This window comes from Onychomys torridus, chromosome 1 (assembly GCF_903995425.1).
Source record: "Onychomys torridus chromosome 1, mOncTor1.1, whole genome shotgun sequence".
NCBI classification, from domain to species: Eukaryota; Metazoa; Chordata; class Mammalia; order Rodentia; family Cricetidae; genus Onychomys; species Onychomys torridus.
In genome coordinates, this window is record NC_050443.1 from 4,306,832 (window position 1) to 4,326,083 (window position 19,252).

At 52.1% G+C, this 19,252-nt stretch overlaps 1 protein-coding gene across 12 annotated transcripts; it reads left to right on the top strand.

The window, feature by feature from the left end:
- Positions 1-1,977: 1,977 nt before the first annotated feature.
- On the top strand, positions 1,978-18,294 carry Znf444 (zinc finger protein 444). 12 transcript variants are annotated; one of them, XM_036200476.1, is made up of 6 exons: positions 2,366-2,596; positions 7,618-7,702; positions 11,996-12,336; positions 16,278-16,386; positions 16,901-16,982; positions 17,229-17,466. In XM_036200476.1, the coding sequence occupies exons 1-6, from the start codon at positions 2,389-2,391 to the stop codon at positions 17,400-17,402; spliced, it is 999 nt and encodes a 332-aa protein (XP_036056369.1). In that variant the 5' UTR covers positions 2,366-2,388; the 3' UTR covers positions 17,403-17,466. The 12 variants fall into 12 exon arrangements, with proteins under 12 accessions (XP_036056359.1, XP_036056349.1, XP_036056369.1 ...); XM_036200487.1 differs by having other exon boundaries at positions 17,232-17,466; XM_036200408.1 differs by lacking the exon at positions 16,901-16,982 and having other exon boundaries at positions 17,229-17,762.
- Positions 18,295-19,252: the final 958 nt, after the last annotated feature.

Below are 19,252 nucleotides of genomic sequence, written 5' to 3' on the forward strand. Positions count from 1 at the left end.
ATTTTGACCCCTCAGTCTCCACTTGGTGGAAAGAAAACCAACTCCTGAAAATTGTCCTCTGTCCTCTACATACAACCTGTGACATTCAAACACTCCAGGCCCCATGACACACACACACAAATTACAATAAATGTGCATAGTAAAAAACAATATAAATAAACGTGAAAATAAAACTGGGCATGGAAGTACACACTTGTAATTCCAGCATTCTGCAGGCCACGGCAGGAGGATCATCCTTGTCTACATAGTGAGTTTGAGACTAACCTGGGCTACAAGAGACTCTGTCACAGAGGGGTTTAAAAGTATATATGAAGCCAGGCAGTGGTGGCACACGCCTTTAATCCCAGCACTCGGGAGGCAGAGGCAGGTGGATCTCTGTGAGTTCGAGGCCAGCCTGGGCTACAGAGTGATTCCAGGAAAGGCGCAAAGCTACACAGAGAAACTGTGTCTTGAAAAACCAAAAAAGTATATATGAAATGAATCCAACTGGAATGTGAAATACACCCTATAGGAAAGGAATGTGGTATCATAGGCTCTAAAAACAGAGAAGCAGTTTGTGTGACTGTCACACTTGACAAGAGGGGGGGATAGGATCAAGTTCAACAGCCATGGGGTAGAAGGTTGGCCCACGGATTTGGTAAGGACGATAGCAACTTCTGCTTCCTGTACGCTTGCCTTTGTCTGCCATTATCACCTTTTTCAAAGTCCAGTGATGGGGGAGAGCCTCTAAGCTGTCTGGTCCACTTGCTTGTAAGAGCCATCATCCATCATGGACTGGAGAGTGGCTCCGTGGTTACGAGCTGTTCTTCCAGAGGTCCTGAGTTCAATTCCCAGGAACCACATGGTGGCTCAAGCATCTATTATGGGATCTGATGCCCTCTTCTGGCATGCAGGCACATGTGCAGACAGAGCACGTAAAAATACTACACAACACACACACACACACACACACACACACACACACACAAAATAAAATAAAGAGCCATCCACCATTCGAACTGAAACAATCTCTCATTACCCTGTAAAGGGGAAATGAGGGTGACGGGGAAGAGGTGGGGGGCTGGAGATACGGCAAAGAGGTTAAGAGCACTGGCTATTCTTCTAGAAGGCCTGGATCCAATCCCCAGCACCCACATGGTCACAACAGTCTGTAACTACCGTTCTACAGGGGATCCCACGCTATCTTCTGGCCTCCCTGGGTGCTGCTTGCACGCGGTGCACAGATTCACATGCAGACAAAACACCCATACACATTACAAAGAAAAACAAACCCCAAACCTTCTTCCCATGTCTGAGGTAGGGAAACGAAGGTTGTAGTCTGTCCGATGAGGCTATACAAGGGCCGCTTGACAGGCAGTATTCTCCCTATTCACCAGAGGGGAAACTGAGGCCAGAGAGCGGGCGGTACCGGGCGAGGTATCGTTCACCAGCCTCAACCTTCCTTTAGTCTGGTACTGGAGAGGGCGGGCGAAACTTGAACCGTCGTCAAGGAGACGGATCGCCCACTGATGATTGGGGGAGAACTCTGGCCTGGCCTCCTCGACCTCCTCTCCTGGCGCTCGAAAGTCCGGGAGGCCGAGCTCCAAAGTGTGCTGCCTCCACCGGTTTCCACGACAACGACACCACTGATTCCTCCTGTCCCTCCCCCGACACATCTGCGCATGCCCGAGGTCCGCCTGCGGGGCGTCTTGTAGTGAGGGAGGGTAGGGGGAAGAAATACCATGTGAAACATGGGAAATGTGGTCCCAAATTAGAAGCGCTCCTTTTGCAACGGTGTGCCAATAGGGAGCAGGTTTGCTTCTGTACGTCTTGAGAAATGTAGTTTCTGTGCAGGCAGATATGGCTGGCTCAGGGTGCACGGGCGCTCGAGAGTCGTCGCAGTGAAGGCCAATGGGAAGCCGCTTTTTGTCGCGATGCTTCTTGGGAGTTGTAGTTCCCAGCTGGCCGAGGAGGCGGCGGCGGCGAGTTGTTGGGTAGAACGGGCGATTCCGAGTGTTGGGGTGAGGGGACGTGGGGGGGGGGGGAGGGACGGGTGAGTTTGGCGCAAAGCCTGCTGGGGCATGGAGTCCTGGTGAGCCTTGTGCGCATGTGCGGGAAGGTGAGGGTGCTTGGGGGGCCTCGCCCTGGAGAGTGAGGTGAGCTAGGGGTGAAGGGAGGGAGGGACTGGGGGGTCGGGTGTGCGAGGGACAGGCGGGCCACGGGGAGGGGTGCGGGGATCTGGAGAAGGGGGAGAGGAAAGGAGGGGTGGGCGGCTTGGGGGAGGGAGATGATAAAGAGGCTGGGGCGGGTGGGGCTGCGGGGGGGCGGGCCGGGGAGCGGGAGGGACGCGAGGTGCAGACGCGGGAGAGTTGGAGGCCTGGGGAGGCTGGGCGGTGGGAGGGGGCAGGGATGCGCGAGGTGGAGCCCTGGGGTGGTTGGGAACTCAGAGTGGGGTGGAATCCCACCCCGCCGAGGAAGCCTGGGTCGCCGGGACCCCTAACCCCTTTGAAAAGGATTGCGGGAAAGGGTTCTTTCAGCGTGGATGGGTTGCAGGTGGCTCGTCCTGTGCGCTGTTCACAAGTTCGCGTGCGCTTCTGTCGAGTTGACATTTTGGAGGGTAAGAACCTGCACCGCGCATTCCTTTATTAAAAGAGGACCCGCCTCGTTAGCTTGTCCCGAGAGAGGCGAAATTCGTTCCTGTACAGAAGGGGCTTGGAGACTGATTTTTAACAGGTTAAGACGGACTTACTCTTTTTTGGTGCTGATCCTCCTGGGTCGGCCTCCCAAGTGCTGAAGTTACAAGCGTTGGCCTGGCTTTTTGTTTTGTTTTGTTTCGTTTTCTTTTAGGCAAGGTCTTGCTTGTGTAGCTCAGGCTAGTCACAGTCGCTGCGTAGCGAAGCCAAGCCTTGAACTCCTCCCGTTCTTCCTGTCTTTACCCCGAGAAAATGCTGGAATAAAAAGAAATGCACTGCAGCATCCGTTTCCTTATATCCCATTTTAACACTTGTTCCAGTTTATATTCTGGTCTTGGGCACTTGTTTCACAGTGGTTTACAGAACTCTTCACAAGGAACTTGCGGGTAAATGCAAACAGGCACCTAGGTGGCTTGTGAGTTTGCTTATTGCCAGGTGCTGTTCTGGGTACTTTTTGTAAAAAAATGATTTTTTATTTTATGTGCAATGGTGTTTTGCTGCATGTGTGTCTGTTGACTCCCCTGGAACTGGAGTTACAGTTGTGAGCTGACGTTCAGTGCTGGGAATTGAACCCAGGTCCTCTGGAAGAGCAGCAACCAGTGCTCTTAACCGCCGAGCCATCTCTCCAGCACTGTTGTGGATGCTTTTGTGCTCTTTCTTTTACATGAATCTCCCCAGCCTGGATTGTTGCCCCCATTTTACAGCCAAGGAAATGGAGGTAGTGTGTGAAAGGTACAATTGTTCTTTGACCAAGGACACATTGCTGGTAGGTGGCTGGAATTTGCTCCAGTTCTGCAGCTCTAGTCCTCTGAGTAAATATTTGGTGTGTTGTGTAGCTCTCGAGGCACAGAGTCCCAAGTGCAGATTCCAGGCCCTTTGAAGGACCATTGAGTGTAGGTTGTGAGGTGGAAGAAGGATACACTGAAAGTTATATGCTTCCTGGAATAAAAGTACAAAGAAAGCAACCCCAAAACGGATGGTGGGGAGATGGCTCAGTGGGGAGAGCTGAGGACCTGAGTTTGGATCGGTACTCAAGTAAAGGTTGGGCACCGGAACACCTCAGGGTGTGCTCACTGGCTTGTCAGAGGAAACAGCAAGCTTTGGGGTCAGTAACAGACTTTAAAAAATAAAGAGACCGAACCTCAACCTCAGGCCTCCACAGGCAATTTGCACTGAGGGTGCGCCCCCCCCCCCCCAAATTGATATCTTGGAGAAATCAAAAAGCAGAAAAAGCTGTCAGAGATTATTGAATGGGGACACAGAACTCCTCGAAAAACTCCCCTCCTCCCATGGTGACTTGGACCTTGGGCAAGAAGTCAGCCGTCCATCCTTTGGGGTCAACCAAAGAGGAAATATTTAACCTTTGTAGTATTCAGTTTAACCAGTTTGTTGGCCAAGAGTTGCTCTCTGTGGCTTGGAACTCAGCATATGCCACACAGAAGGACTGGTAATCAACTAGTGTCGCTAATTGACTTTGGAGTTTTGTGAGCTCTGAGTGGGGGAAGGAAGAGCTAACTGTTTATCTCCCGGACCCTGCTTTGCCTGTGTGCTCGGTTTCAAGCTCCTACCCCTAACCCCCATCTCTTCAGCTTTAGCGTTGCAATCAGTTACAAGAAGTCTGTGATCTTTATTACCCACTGGAGTTTATTTTTGATCTGCTCCCTGACCGCCAGCACCTAAACATGAGCTCCAGTTGGCTTGGAGGTTTTTCATCTTCACCTTTTGAATTTTCTGCACCCATCCTACCCACCCTACAAGGCCCAGCTGTGAAGGTCTGCAGGCTCCTGTCTAGGGTGCAGCTACTGGGGGTATGAAGTACACATCTCACTTAAGTGGATTGTTATTTCCATTGTCTTAACCTCATCCACAGGTATGTTGGCTTTCTCCATCTGGCTTTAGGCTGCCCACTTCAGGTCATAAAATTGGATATTCTCTATTTTATTGTAGCTGGAGTTTTTCTGATCCTGCTTGGCTCACAGTCAGGACAAATCTCTCTCACCCACCAGTCCCACAGCCGCTCAGACCCAACCAAGTAAACACACAGAGACTTATATTGTTTACAAACTGTATGGCCGTGGCAGGCTTCTTGTTATCTACTTCTTCTATCTTAAATTAACCCATTTCTATTAATCTATACTTTGCCACGTGGCTCGTGGCTTACAGGTACATTACATCTCGCTTGTCATGGCAGCGGCTGGCAGTGTGTCTCTGCCTCAGCCTTCTACTTCCCAGAATTCTCTTCTCTGCTTGTCCCACCTATACTTCCTGGCAATCAGTGTTTTATTTATTAACCAGTCAGAGCAACACATTTGACATACAGAACATCCCACAACATTTCATTTTTATAATTCATTTATTCATTTATTTATTTATTTTTCCCCAGGGCCTTGTGCTTGCTAGGCAAGTGCTCTACCACTGAGCTAAATCCCCAACCCCTGTTTTCATTTTATGTGCATTGGTGTTTTGCCTACATGCATATTTGTGTGAGGTACCAAATCCCCTGGAACTGGAGTTACAGACAGTTGCGAGCTGCCATGTGGGTGTTGGGAATTGAACCCTGGTCTTTTGGAAAAGCAGCCAATGCTCTTACCTTCTGAGCCATCCCTCCAGCCTGGATTTTCTCTTTATTGCAGGGATTGGGTCTTGCCTCAAAGGAAATCCCCTTTCGTTTGATCCAGACATGAGAGACATCTGTTGTAGGCTTTTATAAGGGGGTTACTGACTGCTCACACCATTTGTCAGAGGAAAATACTGCATTGACAGGCGTGTCTTCCAGGGTTCCTGGGAGGAAGAGGGCTGTGGAGGGAGCCCTTTCCCATTCTTCCTGCCTAGCATCCGTACCACAGTGGTGCTCAACCAGGGTTAGTTGTTTGTTTTCCGTCATATCAGAAAGGACTTCATTTGGGAAAATTGATGTGTAGTTTATGGCGAGTTTTACTTTCAGACTGTAAAGCCGCAGAATGCAGCCTAATTCAGTGTTAGAGAGAAACAGCTGAGGGGCTGGTGACATGGTTCAGTGGTTGACAGCACTTGTTGCTCTTGTAGATGGCCAGGGTTCATACATACACACACACACACACACACACACACACACACACACACATATATGTATATGTATAAATAATTTATTTTTACGTGCATTGGTGTTTTGTCTGCACTCATGCCTATGTGAGGGTGTGAGAAATCCTGGAACTGGAGTCACAGGCAGGTGTGAGCTGCCATGTGGGTGCTGGGAATTGAACCTGGATCCTCTGGAAGAACAGCCAGCGTTCTTAACTACTGAGCCACCTCTCCAGCCCAGATGACCAGGATTGAAATCCCATCCATCACCTATATGGTGGCTAAAACAGTCTGTAACTCCAGTTTAAAAAAAAAAGCATGTTGTGAAAGTCTTGCTCTATTTGTTTTTAAATTTCATTTATTTTGTGTGTTTCTGTGGGGTGAGGAGGAGCGGACCGGAACATAGATAAAGGTTGTCAGAGGACAGCTTGAAGGAGTCAGGTCTTTCCTGTTACTGTGGGGGTCTGGGCCTCAAACTCAGGTCCTTAGGCATAAAAGTAAGCACCTTTACTCACTGAGCCATCTCGCTGGCCCCTGGCGTGTTCTTATTCTTTGTAGGGGTCCTTTTCCAACGTCAGATACTCGTTTCTGCCTTCCGAGTGATTTCAGCTACAGAATCATCAACAGGAATGTGGAGTAGTGTCTTTTTCTTTACCTCTTTACAGGGTACCATTACTTCATCCTCTGAGCTGGATTCCGTTAATCCAGCTCTCAGAAGCTATTTATTTATTTATTTGTTTGTTTGTTTTTCTTCTTTTTTTCTTTCTTGAAGACACAAAACTTAATTTAATAGAAATTTTGTTGTAGTTCTTACACTCTCAGTGTGAGCTGTGCAGAACTGGCTGCCCACAGGTGGCCCAGTCCGGGGGGATGAGAAGACCCCATTCTTCCTCAGTGCTGGGGGTGGGAGGGACACTCCCCCTTCCTCCTGCCCTCCTCTGAGTCCAGGAAGGAAAGCAGATTGAAATATCAAGCCTAGGACTTTTCCTCCACATCCCTGTTCCTGGAGTTGGAGGGTAGTGACCACGGGTCGAGACAGAAAGGGACACAAGGAAAAGATGTTGATTCAAATGAGAGGCCAGGAGGTGAGGGCTGAAGGAAAATTAAGACAAACACCAGTAAGAAAAAATGGGGGGCGGGGGTGGAACAGAATCAGAATCCACCCCATATTTATTAAAAATTAAAGTCTAATTACATCATTCTCCCCCTCCCCCTCAATACCTTGCATATTTCCCATACTGCCAAATTGATGGGCTCTTGCTCTTTTTGACTATATATATGCATGTGAGTGTGTGTGTGTATACATACACACATACCATATAAACATACACATGTATACACACGTCCACAACTGAACACAACCTGCTCAGTCTATTTGGAGTTGCTTGGGTGTGTATGAATTCAGGGCTAACCACATGGTATTGTAAAACCAGTTAGAGGACTCATCCCTGAGAGAGGCCCATTCTTCCCCTTCAACAGTCATCCGTTGCCTGTCGTTCTTGGTCTAGCGGTGGGGTTCTGTGGGATTTCCACCTTCTGCGTTAGCTTTTGTCACCGTCCAGTCTGGTTGAGGCAGTGTGGCGGGCACAGTCTTCCTATGGGTTAGTTAGCCAGTTCTTGGTGCCAGTTTCAGAGTGCCGAATCTGTAGGACGTTCTTTGCTGTGACTTAACAAGAAGTCAAGGGCTCCTAACCTTAGACACAGTGTCACCATGGAGACGGGACTCCTGCCTCAGTGCTCCTGACAGGACCTCAGGAGTTCCAAGCCAGTGCTTCTCATCCTTGGCACAGTTGACACATGATACCAGGTGGCTTATGTTTGGAGAGTATCCTGTGTGCCCCAGGGTATTCAGTTGTGTCGCTGACCTGTACCCTTCGGCCACCAGCAGCACTGTCCTCTCCACCTTCTGTCCGACAATCAGAGTGTCTCCAGGCCCTTCCAGATATCCTCCGGGAGTCAGCACCTCCCAGGTTTGGAGCCATATCCTTGTCCACCCTCTGCCCTCAGGGACTGTGCAAGGAAGGAAGGAAGGAAGGGAGGAAGGAAGGGAGGGAGGGAGGAAGGAAGGGCAGCTGGCCTCCTTGGGGCTTGGAGGTATTACAAGGGAAACATATACAGATAGGTCCTGGGGGTACACTTGGCCACTGGCCACATTTGCCAGCTCTCAGTCAGGGACCTACTGTTGCAGTGTCCCGTCCCCCCCCCCCCCCCCGCCACCCCAGAGTTCATGGACTGTAACCGTAGCCCCTAAAGTGGCTCTGGGGGGGTGTTATGGAGTCATGGAGTAGAACCTCACTCTTGGGGTTAGTGCCCTCTTGAAAAAGAGAGGAGGTGGCGTGGAGGTGCATACCTGTGATCTTAGCACTGGGGAGGCGGAAGCAGGAAGGTCAGAAGTTCAAGGTTATCCTAGGCTACATAGTGAATGAGAGGCCAGCCTGGACCATGTGAGAATCAAAAAAAAAAAAAAATTAGAAACTGGTTGGAATCTTGCAGTAATCAGGTAGTAAGTGTTAGGGCAGGTAGTAGCCCACATCTGAACACTTACTATGGGCCAGGTGACATGGAGAGTCCTTCCTCTCTCTCTCTCTCTCTCTCTCTCTCTCTCTCTCTGTGTGTGTGTGTGTGTGTGTGTGTGTGTGTGTGTGTCTGAGTATGTGCTATACATGTCTGGGTGCCCAACAAGGCCAGAATGGAGTCAGATCCCCTGGAGCTGGGGTTAAGGCAGTTGTGAGCCACCCAGTCTGGGTGCTGGGACAGATCCTGTGGAACAGCAGGAGGTGCCCTTAACTGCTACGTCTCTCATGCTCCCCATTTAAAAAAGGCTTTTAGGAGCATATACTAACTATGTTAATAATGGCATATATGTATATAATGGTTTTGATCATATTCACGTGAACTTCATAACCCTCTCTTGTCCTCCGGTCACTCCCACTGGTCTCTCCGCTTCTCACATTGTCCCCCTTCTTTTGTATATTTTTCTCTTTTTCGTTCCATCCTGCGAGTTGAACTGGGTCACTTACCTGAGCATGGATGAGGGGTTATTTACGGGAGTGTAGACAGTGTAGTAGGAAAAAATGTCTATAGGCAAGAGTTAACTGCCCGTGGGTCCACAGGGCCAGGTAGACCTTGTGAGCCCACCCCTCTCCCATAGCAACTGTAACTGCCTGTCAGTCCTCATGGAGGCTCAGGGTCCACACACCCCGCACCCCCCCAGAGAGAGAATGTTGATGGCCGAGACTAGGCAAGTAATCACAGCTGCTGGGAGTTCAGGGGTGCAAATGGCATGTGTTCCACAGCACCCCACCCCTTTCTCTGGCTCCTACATTCTTTCTTCCCTCTCCAATTCCTGTACCCGGAGCCTTGGAGGGGGTAATGCAAATGTCCCACTTAGAGCTGAGCTTCAAAAACTACTTACCGACAGGGCGGTGGCGGCACACACCTTTCCCAGCACTCAGGAGGCAGAGGCAGGCAGAGCTCTGAGTTTGATGCTAGCTAGCCTGGTCTACAGAGCAAGTTCCAGGATAGCCAGCGCTACACAGAGAAACACTGTTTTGAAACCCCACACACACACACACAACCCCACTTATTCTTAGCACCTTGGCCACAGCCGGCAGCAGCCCTGAGCCGAATGGGTATAAGCATAAGTAGTCCAAAGGCAGTTTGACAGGCACGTCACGTCTGTGTAGCGGGGCAGCAGCAGTAGCCTCCCCACCAGGGCCTGTGACATTCCCAGCCCTAGGGTCTGTGGTAACAGGTGTGAATCCCCTCCCATGGGGTGGGCCCCAAATCCAATCAGAAACTGTGGGTTACCCCTGTAACCTCAGGTCGCTCTTGCGCCAGTGGGCGCATCTTAATGGCTGGTCTGTAGTGTGGCACCTTCTTGTGTTTCCTTAGATAAATATCCACATGGAAACTGCCAAGAAGGAGGATCTGCCAGACTGAGCTTGCCCCAGAGAATTTTAATAAAATTTATTTTATTTTTTTCCTTTCTTTTTTTTCTACTTTTATTGAAAATAGATTTTATTTTCTTGCAGTATATTCTGGTTATAGTTTCCTTTTTACAAATGTTACAGCTCTGAGGGGCAAGTCTTCCCCAACAGAAGTTTGCAGCTCTGAAGGGAAAGGTGTCCTGGCAGTCGGGAGCCAAGGAATACCACAAGGTCACACCACACAACACACCTCACACAAGAGATTTTCGGGAGAGACACAAGAGGGAGAAGTGGCCGGGAACTAAGGGGGAGGCAGGCTTTAGATAGGGTTCCTTGGGACGAGGGAACAGAGCTTTCCAGGGTGGGGGTTGGTGGGATTTCAAAACATGGACGTGAACTCGGACTTTTTACTCTACATCTTCCCCCATCTCCCCTCTCATCCCAGTTTACACTCTGTCTCTTGTTAGAAAACAAACAGGCATCTAAGGAATAGTAATAAAATGAGCTAAAACAAGTCCGAACAGGACAAAACAAACAAACAGAAGAAAAAGAACCAAAGGAAAAGCACAGAGACACACAGGAATCCCATAAAACACAAAACTGGAAAAAAAATATATGTAATAAAAATGATGAGTAAAACATCAAATAAAAATAAGTTAAAACATGGCCTGACTAAACATTATGAGACAAAGAACCTCCAAAAATGCCAGTGAGTTAATTTTCTACGGCCCTCTATTGCTGGACACAGGGCCTTCCTGCCCTTAAGAGTGCTTTGCAGGCCGGTTGATGGTGGTGCACACCTTTAATCCCAGCATGTGAGGCAGAGGCAGGTAGATTTCTGAAGCTGAGGCCAGCCTGGTCCACAGAGTGAGTTCCAGGACAGTCGGGACTACACAGAGAGACGCTGTCTCAAAAAACAAAACAAAACAAAAGGGCGGTTTGTTTGCCCAGTGCAACTGTTGGAGAAAACTAATTTCTAATTTGCAAGTGGTTATCAGTTGGAGATAGCTTCTGGGTTAGGGATGGGGCTCGTGTCCACTTCTTTCAGCTCTGGGATCCCATCGGCACAGACCCATGCAGGCCCAGTGCGTGCTGCCACAGTCTCTGAGTTCACACGTGCGTCACGTTGTGTCTGGAAGGCACTGATTCCTCGGTGGCCTCCATCCCCTCTGGCTCTCACAGCCTTCTGCTGCCTCTGCTCCAACACTGCCTGAGCCGTGAGGGAGGGGTACGAAGGAGACGTCCCTCTTAGGCCTCTCACTCTGCACTCTGTCCAGTTGCGGGTCTCTGCTTTTGTTCCCGTTTACTGCAGGAGGAAGTTTCCATGATGGTGGCTGAGCAAGGCACCAATCTATGAGTGCAGCAGAATGCCATTAGGAGGTATTTTATTTCTATGTTCCTTTAGAAGAACACTAGGATTTGGTTTCCGCCTGGGTCCCTGGCCTATCTAGCCTGTCAGGGTCTTGGCCACCTGAGCAATGTCAGGGATAGGCTCCATGTCGTAAAATAGGCCTTAAATCCAGTCAGACAGTGGAGGTTACTCCCACAACTTAGAGTCATTGCTACACCAGTGCCTCCTGCAGGCAGATCAGCGCTGGAGACTGGAGGGTTTGTAGCCGGGGTGGTGTTTACCTCTCTCCTTTGGCACTGTGCAGAGCTTATTCCAGTACGGTGAGCGCTAGTCCTCGGGGTGCAGGCTCCAGGGACGCACCAGCTCAACCTCTCTGTCCGTGTTCAGTGAGTTGTGTAGGTGTTAGTCTTTAGCAATATGGCCTTCCTATCAGTTTGTGGAGAGCAACTAACTAGTAGCCTTGGCAATAGACTGGATTGTTTGGGGGATCCCATGGGCCCCCTTTAGTCAACATCTTGATTAGAGGTAACCCACTCCTGGTACAGGAAGCTTCATTGGGTGACAAGAGATGTCCAGTTGGGGCTCCATCTCCCCCATTACTTGGACAGGGACACGGACACACACACACACACACACACACACACACACACACACACACACACCCTTCTACTGTGTTAGGTTTCCATATGATCCTTAGAAGAGATCATTCTTACCAGCTTTTCTTCATCCCTGATTACCGCCTTGTAGGAACCATCTCCAATGGCCTGTCATCTCTTTGGCCAGAGAGGCAGGCAGGCAGGCAGGCAAGCTTTTGCTGTACAGAATAGAAAATCAAAGCCCAGGAGGCTGCTAAGGTTAAGTGGACGAGCAGGTAAAGGTCGATATCCATTTGGCTTCAGGCCAGTTCTGTGGCCCTGGTATGAGGCCATAGTGCAGACCGCTGAGCTGTACCCTCCTCCCATGACTGGCTGTTCTTTGTACAGGTGCTGGCGACTGGAACCCAGGTGGCCCCATGGCGGCCCCAGCATCCCGGCCGGTGAAGCAGGAGAGCCTGTCTGTGGAGGCCCTGACCCTGGACTCCTCGTGGCACCGCTTCCGCCACTTCCACCTGGGGGACGCAGCAGGGCCGCGCGAGGCCCTGGGGCTGCTCCGTGCCCTGTGCCGGGACTGGCTCCAGCCAGAAGTGCACACAAAGGAGCAGATGCTGGAGCTGCTGGTGCTGGAGCAGTTCCTGAGCGCCCTCCCCGCAGACACCCAGGCCTGGGTGTGCAGCCGCCGGCCCCAGAGTGGAGAGGAGGCCGTGGCACTGCTGGAGGAGCTCTGGGTGAGCAGGAGGCAGTGGTGGCCGTGGCCGTGGGAGGGGCTTCACGTATAATCAAAAGCACTCTGACAATGAAGGTGTGGTCCACGGCTGGGGTCGGGGTAGCAGTTGCTCTTCCAAAGGTGGCAAGAGTGCTTCTCCAATGTCATCTGTACGTCAGGGATCCCCACTTCCTCCCTGGCTGAGGGTTCCCATCAATGCAGAGAAAGGACACCAGCTCAAGGAAGCCTCAGGAGGCAGCACAGGTGGTGGGGTGAGGGTATCTATAGAAGATTCCAAACCTCTGGCAGGCGTCACCTATTGATGTTGAGGATGGAGGCCAACTGGTCTTAGTTCCAAAGTAGGGAGCTATGATCAGAGAGCCTTCAGCCGGGCGGTCGTGGAGCATGCCTTTAGTCCCAGCACTCGGGAGGCAGAGGCAGGTGGATCTCTGTGAGTTCAAGGCCAGCCTGGGCTACCAAGTGAGTTCCAGGAAAGGCTCCAAAACTACACAGAGACACCCTGTCTAAAAAAAAAAACCAAAAACCAAAATCCTTCAAAGACATGTGGTGATACACACCTATAGTCTCATTATTGAGAGTTAAATAGGAAGATTTTGAATTTGAGGCCAGCCTGGGCTGCAGAGGAAGACCGTGTCTGCAAATGAACAACAGAAATCTCTTCATTGACTGGGTGGTAGGGTCCTTGTTATCCAGAGAATCTACAGGTGTGGAAGTCATTGGGCTGTTCTAGTGACTGCTCAGCTCCTTGGGCTCTGGGGGCTGAAGGGCATAAGGAAACCCCTTCCAGGAGTGGCCTTGGTGCTCATATTACGTGTCGCATCGTGTAGGAGAAATCTTTGGGCTCTCAGTTCAAGGGTCCAGTGTGTCACGGCGGAGATGTCATGGCATCCGGAGCTAGAGGCAGCTCATCAATGACCTGGGAGGAAGTCGAGAGCAATGAACTGCTCAGCTCTCGTTTATTTGTTTGTTTTTCAAGGCAGGGTTTCTCTGTGTAACAGCTCTGGCTGTCCCGGAACTCCTCTGTAGACCAGGCTGGCCTCTGCCTCCTGAGTGCTGGGATTACAGGCGTGCACCACCACACCTGGCTCTCAGCTCTCTTCTAAATCCATCGGGGACCGTGCCCACGAAATGGCCAGCCACAGTTAGGGTGAGTCTTCTCCCTCACAGGCATGCTCAGGGGCTCCTTCCTAGGTGATGTTGATCCTGCTGGAACGACAGCATAAACCACCACAGTGCACCTGTAGCAGTGCTGTGCCTGGTCCAAACTGCACTGTAGGCTCAGTCCTCCTCAGGTAGGAAGGAGGAGCCTTGCTTGTCTTGTTCATTCCTGTGTCCCTGGTTGGAACAGCCCCTGGCATTAGTAGGTGCTAAGTAAATGCTTGTTTTGGCAGTAACGAGGAACACTGCCCTGCCTTGGGGTTTCGAAGCGGAAGGCCAGGGTGTATTCTGCTCGGTCACTTCTCTTGAGACAGAATCTGACCTGCTCCATAAGGCAGAATGACTTGCCTATAGTCATCCAGTCTCTGGTCTCAGGACACAGGGAGCCATGGGATTGTTTGAAACCCTGGAAGCAGGGTTTCTGCCCTTTCAAGATACCTGCAGAAAGGCTGGTAGCTGTAGGAAACTGGAGAGAGGCAGCTCCAGCCAGTGCCTGTGGTTAACACAACAGGAAATGCCACACCAGTTTGTCTCAGATCAGAACTGAGGGAAGTCTTAAAGCCCCAGAGGCAGCTTGGAGCCTGGACAAAAAGCACAAAACACTGGGTGTTTGTGTGGCAGGAGGAAAACTTAGTAAAAAGGAGAAATCATCCAAGGCATGTTGATTGATGAGAGCTCCAGATTCAACCTTTGAAAAGCATCAGAGGCCGGGCGGTGGTGGCACTCGCCTTTAGTCCCAGCACTCGGGAGGCAGAGGCAGGCGGATCTCTGTGAGTTCGAGGCCAGCCTGGTCTACAGAGCAAGTTACAGGATTGCCACAGCTACACAGAAAAAAACCTGTCTCAAACAAAACAAAACAAAACCCACCAAAAATCAAACCAACCAAACAAATCATCAGAGAGTAGCACAAGCCTGCAGCAAGTTGCCCGGGAATGGAAGGAGAGACAGCAGATACACACCAGAGGCAAAAACAAAGCGGGCGGTCAGCAGATGAGGAAGCTGCTGAGGCTGGAGCACCTTACACAGGTTTGAAACCTAGAGGGAATGGACTTTTGGGGGCTGGGAATTCAAATTGCCAAGTCTCATGAAGAAGCACAACACATTGAACCCTGAAAACCAGAGGGCAGAGGGATGGAAGCAGTGACTGAAGACCTGACACTCAAAAGGCACCAGGCCCTGACAGTTTTATGTGTGGAAGTCCTACTGAGTCTTTGAGGAAAGGATCATTCTTCTGTTTTACAGACTGCTAGGGTATGAAGTGGGGTGGCACCCAGCTCATTTCACAAGGCTACCAACCCCCTGGCCCCACTGCCCCACAGTCCAACCAAGCCATACAAGGACAGCCTTTAAAAAGCAAGCCCAGGCCTGTCTGAAGGAAAATAGATCCAAGAATCTCAAATAGAATATTGTCTGCTTGAATCCAGCCAAGGACTTATAAACTGACGTGTTCTAGCCGGGTAGGCTTTACATAGATGCAAAGAATGTGTTTGGAATTTACCAACGAAGTACAAAGGCTCTGTGGACAGAATCTATCACTCAGGGCTGGGGCCAGGTGGAGTCGGGGGACTTGGCAAAGGCCATCATCAGCATAGAAACAAGCAGTGTAGGGCTTGGTGTCGCACGCCTTTAATCCCAGCACTCGGGAGGCAGAGGCAGGCGGAACTCTGTGAGTTCGAGGCCAGCCTGGTCTATAGAGCTAGTTTTGCAGGACTGGGGCTACACAGGGAAATCCTGTCTCAAAAAAAAGCTGTTCTCTTACTTGCATATGTAAACACACACACACACACACACACGGTGCACACACGGTGCACACACACACACACACGGTGCACACACGGTGCACACACACACACACACACGGTGCACACACACACACATACACACACACGGTGCACACACACACACGGTGCACACACGGTGCACACACACACACACGGTGCACACACGGTGCACACACACACACGGTGCACACACACACACGGTGCACACACACACACACGGTGCACACACGGTGCACACACACACGGTGCGCACACACACACACACACGGTGCACACACACACACACACGGTGCACACACACACACACGGTGCGTGCACACACGGTGCACACACACACACACGGTGCACACACGGTGCACACACACACACACGGTGCACACACGGTGCACACACACACGGTGCACACACACGGTGCACACACGGTGCACACACACACGGTGCACACACACGGTGCACACACACACACACGGTGCACACACACGGTGCACACACACACACACACACACGGTGCACACACGGTGCACGCACGCAATGGAGAGCAGGCTCTGCTGTTGAGAGCTCATGCTGTTCCTGCTGAGGACTGGAGTTTGGTGCCTAGTACTCACATCAGCTGGCTTCAGCTCCAGAGGATCAGATATGGCCCTCTGGCCTCCACATGCATTTGTGCCTATGTGCCCTACCCCAGCATGCTAGGAATACATCTTAAACAAAAAGCAGGCAGTGGGATTTGAGAACTGTGTGCGAGGTGTGGGGAGAGGGAGGTAAATACAGGCTATTATAATTTCTCCATTTGCCCAGGGATGGGGGGGCCGGGGTGGGGGTGGCGCACGCCTTTAATCCGAGCACTCGGGAGGCAGAGCCAGGAGGATCTCTGAGTTTGAGGCCAGCCTGGGCTACAGAGCGAGATCCAGGACAGACACCAAAGCTACACAGAGAAACCCTGTCTCGAAAAAACAAAAAAATAAAGTAATTTCTCAATTTGGCATATGCTATCTCATTTCAGGGCCCAGCAACCTCCCCAGATCGGTCCTCAGCAATGAGGGCACCTCGGGATGTGACAGAAGGCTCCGGGGTCGGTGTTGGAAAGGAAGAAAGTGGCGTGATTCCCTTAGGTGAGCTGCTGGCCTCTTTTCCCACTTCTTTCTGGACCCCCAACATCAGGGGTCTGTGTCTCCCAAGCTAAGTCAGGGACCGACCTGGCCATCTTTACTTGCCAGGATTGGGCCCAGGCAGCCTGCTTCAGGTCCTTCTGCACCCCAACCTCTTTCAGACTGGCTCCAGTGGAGTCACGTGCTCTTCCCCTCCCAGGTGCTGTGTCGGGGTTCTGTGTCAAGTGCCCGGCGTCTGAGCTGGGCATGGAGTCTGTTCCATCACCTTAAGGTGAGGTGACTCCATGGAGCTCTAGACAGTGGGGCAGAAGCCAGGTATCCCAGAAGATACCAGATAACTGCTGAGGGTGGTGGGGAGCAGCAAGGGGAGACCAGTGGGCATTTCAGACAGACGAGGGCGGACGCCAGGTTCTTGATGTAAAACTGCCCAAACCAAGGTGGTGGGCGTTCCTAGGGCTCCATGGAGCAGATGGGAACCCTAGATAGAGTGGTCATGTGTAGTTCATCTCTCACCCAGCTTACCTGCTCCTACCCGTTTGTTCCATTCGGACACCGTCAGCCTTGCGCTCTGCAGTCGGCCCACCCATCTGTGTACCTTGGTAATCTCCCTTCTCTCCTCACCACCTGGTTTCTCCTTTGCTCCTAACTCAGTGTGTACCCCCACCCATGTGTCTGTGGGTCCATTCTCCCTCCCACCCACTCGTTATTTGTCCCATTACTCCCTGCCCCCTGATCCAGCAGTGTCAGGCTCCTTGCTAGGGGGTACAGAGGTGGGAAACCTGCCTTCCAGGCCACCTCCCTGTCTCCAGCTGTGCTACCCACCCTCACCCTGTTCCTTTTCCCAGCAGGAACCGGGACCTCCGGGACAGAGGTGCCTGCAACGGGGAACGCAGGGGCCACGCGCCCCTACAAGCAGGAGCCGGGCAGCCCTCCACCAGCCCCGCTGGCACCGGTCCTCCCTGCCTTCCTGGCGGCCCCAGGCACCGTCTCGTGCCCAGAGTGCGGCAAATCGCCCCTGAAGCCGGCTCACCTCTTGCGCCACCGGCAGAGCCACTCGGGCGAGAAACCGCACGCGTGCCCCGAGTGCGGCAAGGCATTCCGGCGCAAGGAGCACCTGCGGCGCCACCGCGGCACCCACCCTGGCAGCCCGGGCCCCGCGCTGCGCCCCCTGCCGGCTCGCGAGAAGCCGCACGCGTGCTGCGAGTGCGGCAAGACCTTCTACTGGCGCGAGCACCTGGTGCGCCACCGCAAGACGCACTCTGGCGCGCGGCCCTTCGCCTGCTGGGAGTGTGGCAAGGGCTTCGGGCGGCGTGAGCACGTGCTGCGCCACCAACGCATCCATGGCCGGGCGGCCGCGGCGCAGGGGACTGCAGCACCGGGTCCGGAGGGTGGGGGTGCCTTCCCGCCCTGGGCCCTGGGGTAGCTGCGGTTCCAAACCCCTGCTGCAGGGCGCCATCCCCTTAGCACCCCACCCACCCACCTCCCTACCGCTCCGTCCCTACCCAAGCGTGCGTTCCCTGTCAGGCCCCGGTATCCGCTCCTTCCTCCCTTCTGGAGTTCTCAGCTTTCACCTGCCCCTACGAAAGACCCTTCTCTCTCTTCCTCATCCCATCCTCTTTCCGTGGAGGGGAGACCTGCCCCCAGGACACCCTTCATGCGGGGGGGGGGGAAGGAGCTCAGGGAAGGACCAGAGCCCCCACCCACCCCCTCCTGCCTCCCGAAGGAGGATATCTTGGACCCCAGGACAGAGTCGGGGCCAAAGACGAGAGGAGACAATAGTTTGCGAGGAGTGGGCCCAGACCAGGATCTGGTTCTCTCCACAGTTCAAAGGCAGAGGTGCCTGAGAAGCTTGTCACAGATGGCAGGTCACCAGCATCAGAGAGAGTAATAAAGTGACTGACTCAGTGTGTACAGGAGTCTGAGACTCTCCTGTGTTGTGGGAGTTGAGCATCTGAGGCACAGGGGACTTGGGTGGGCTCCACCTCACATTCGCATTGCAGAAGCAAGGATGAGACTCATGAACGGTCTGGTACCAGACACGCTCCGGTCTGGGTCGTCCTGCCTGTGCACCTTCAGGCAGGCGGTGTCCCTTCTGGGCGGTAGTTCCAATTTCTGTTTTGTTATTTTTTTGAGACAAGGTTTCTCTGTCTGTCCTGGAACGCAGGCTGGCATCGAACTCACAGAGATCTACCTGCCTCTGCCTCCTGAGGATTGGGAGTAAAGGCATGCGCCACCAGAGCGGGAAGTTGCAATTTCTTAAGTCATGGTGCTTTAATATCGCCCATCACCCTTGCCGACTTACTAAGTTAGGTGACTCCATGTCCTTGGGGGATCCCTAGATAACCAGTGTCGGCCGATCTGGGGCAGTGCATTCTGGCCTTGGGAAGGTGAAGGTAGCCCCTTGTCATCAGTTCTGCACAATGACAGTCCAGCAGTCTAGACCTAACTTTTCTCCAGGGACGAAACGCACGTGGAGTGGGCTGTGTGGCTTGGGAAAAAATGGGACAGCCCTTGGGCCGGCCCTGCTGGGGTCTTTGGGCACCTGCTTTGGGCCCAGGGTTCTGCTGCCTCACAGAACTCCGTGTACTGCTGCATGATGAGGGGTGTGGTGGGAGGTCCTCGGTGCTCTCCCTAGGTACTACTTTGAGACAAGGTATTTCTGGAGCAGCCCAGGTTCACTTCGAATGGATTATGTAGCCAAAGGTGGCCATGAATTTCTGATTCTCCTTTCTCCACGTCCCCAGTTTTGAAATCATAGGCATGCATGATGATGCTTCCTGGGGTTAAAGGCATGTGCCACCAGGCCAAGTTTTATTTTATTTTATTTTTTAGACAGGGTCTCTATGTAGTCCCGACTATCCTGAAAAAC

Excerpts from the sequence above, each read along its gene's own strand:
- Znf444 (XM_036200393.1), top strand. The coding sequence starts at position 2,389 with ATGCGCGAGGTGGAGCCCTGGGGTGGTTGGGAACTCAGAGTGGGGTGG. Across the intron at positions 12,337-16,277 it reads CACTGCTGGAGGAGCTCTGG|GGCCCAGCAACCTCCCCAGA; the intron begins GTGAGCAGGAGG and ends ATCTCATTTCAG. Across the intron at positions 16,387-17,228 it reads AAGTGGCGTGATTCCCTTAG|CAGGAACCGGGACCTCCGGG; the intron begins GTGAGCTGCTGG and ends TCCTTTTCCCAG.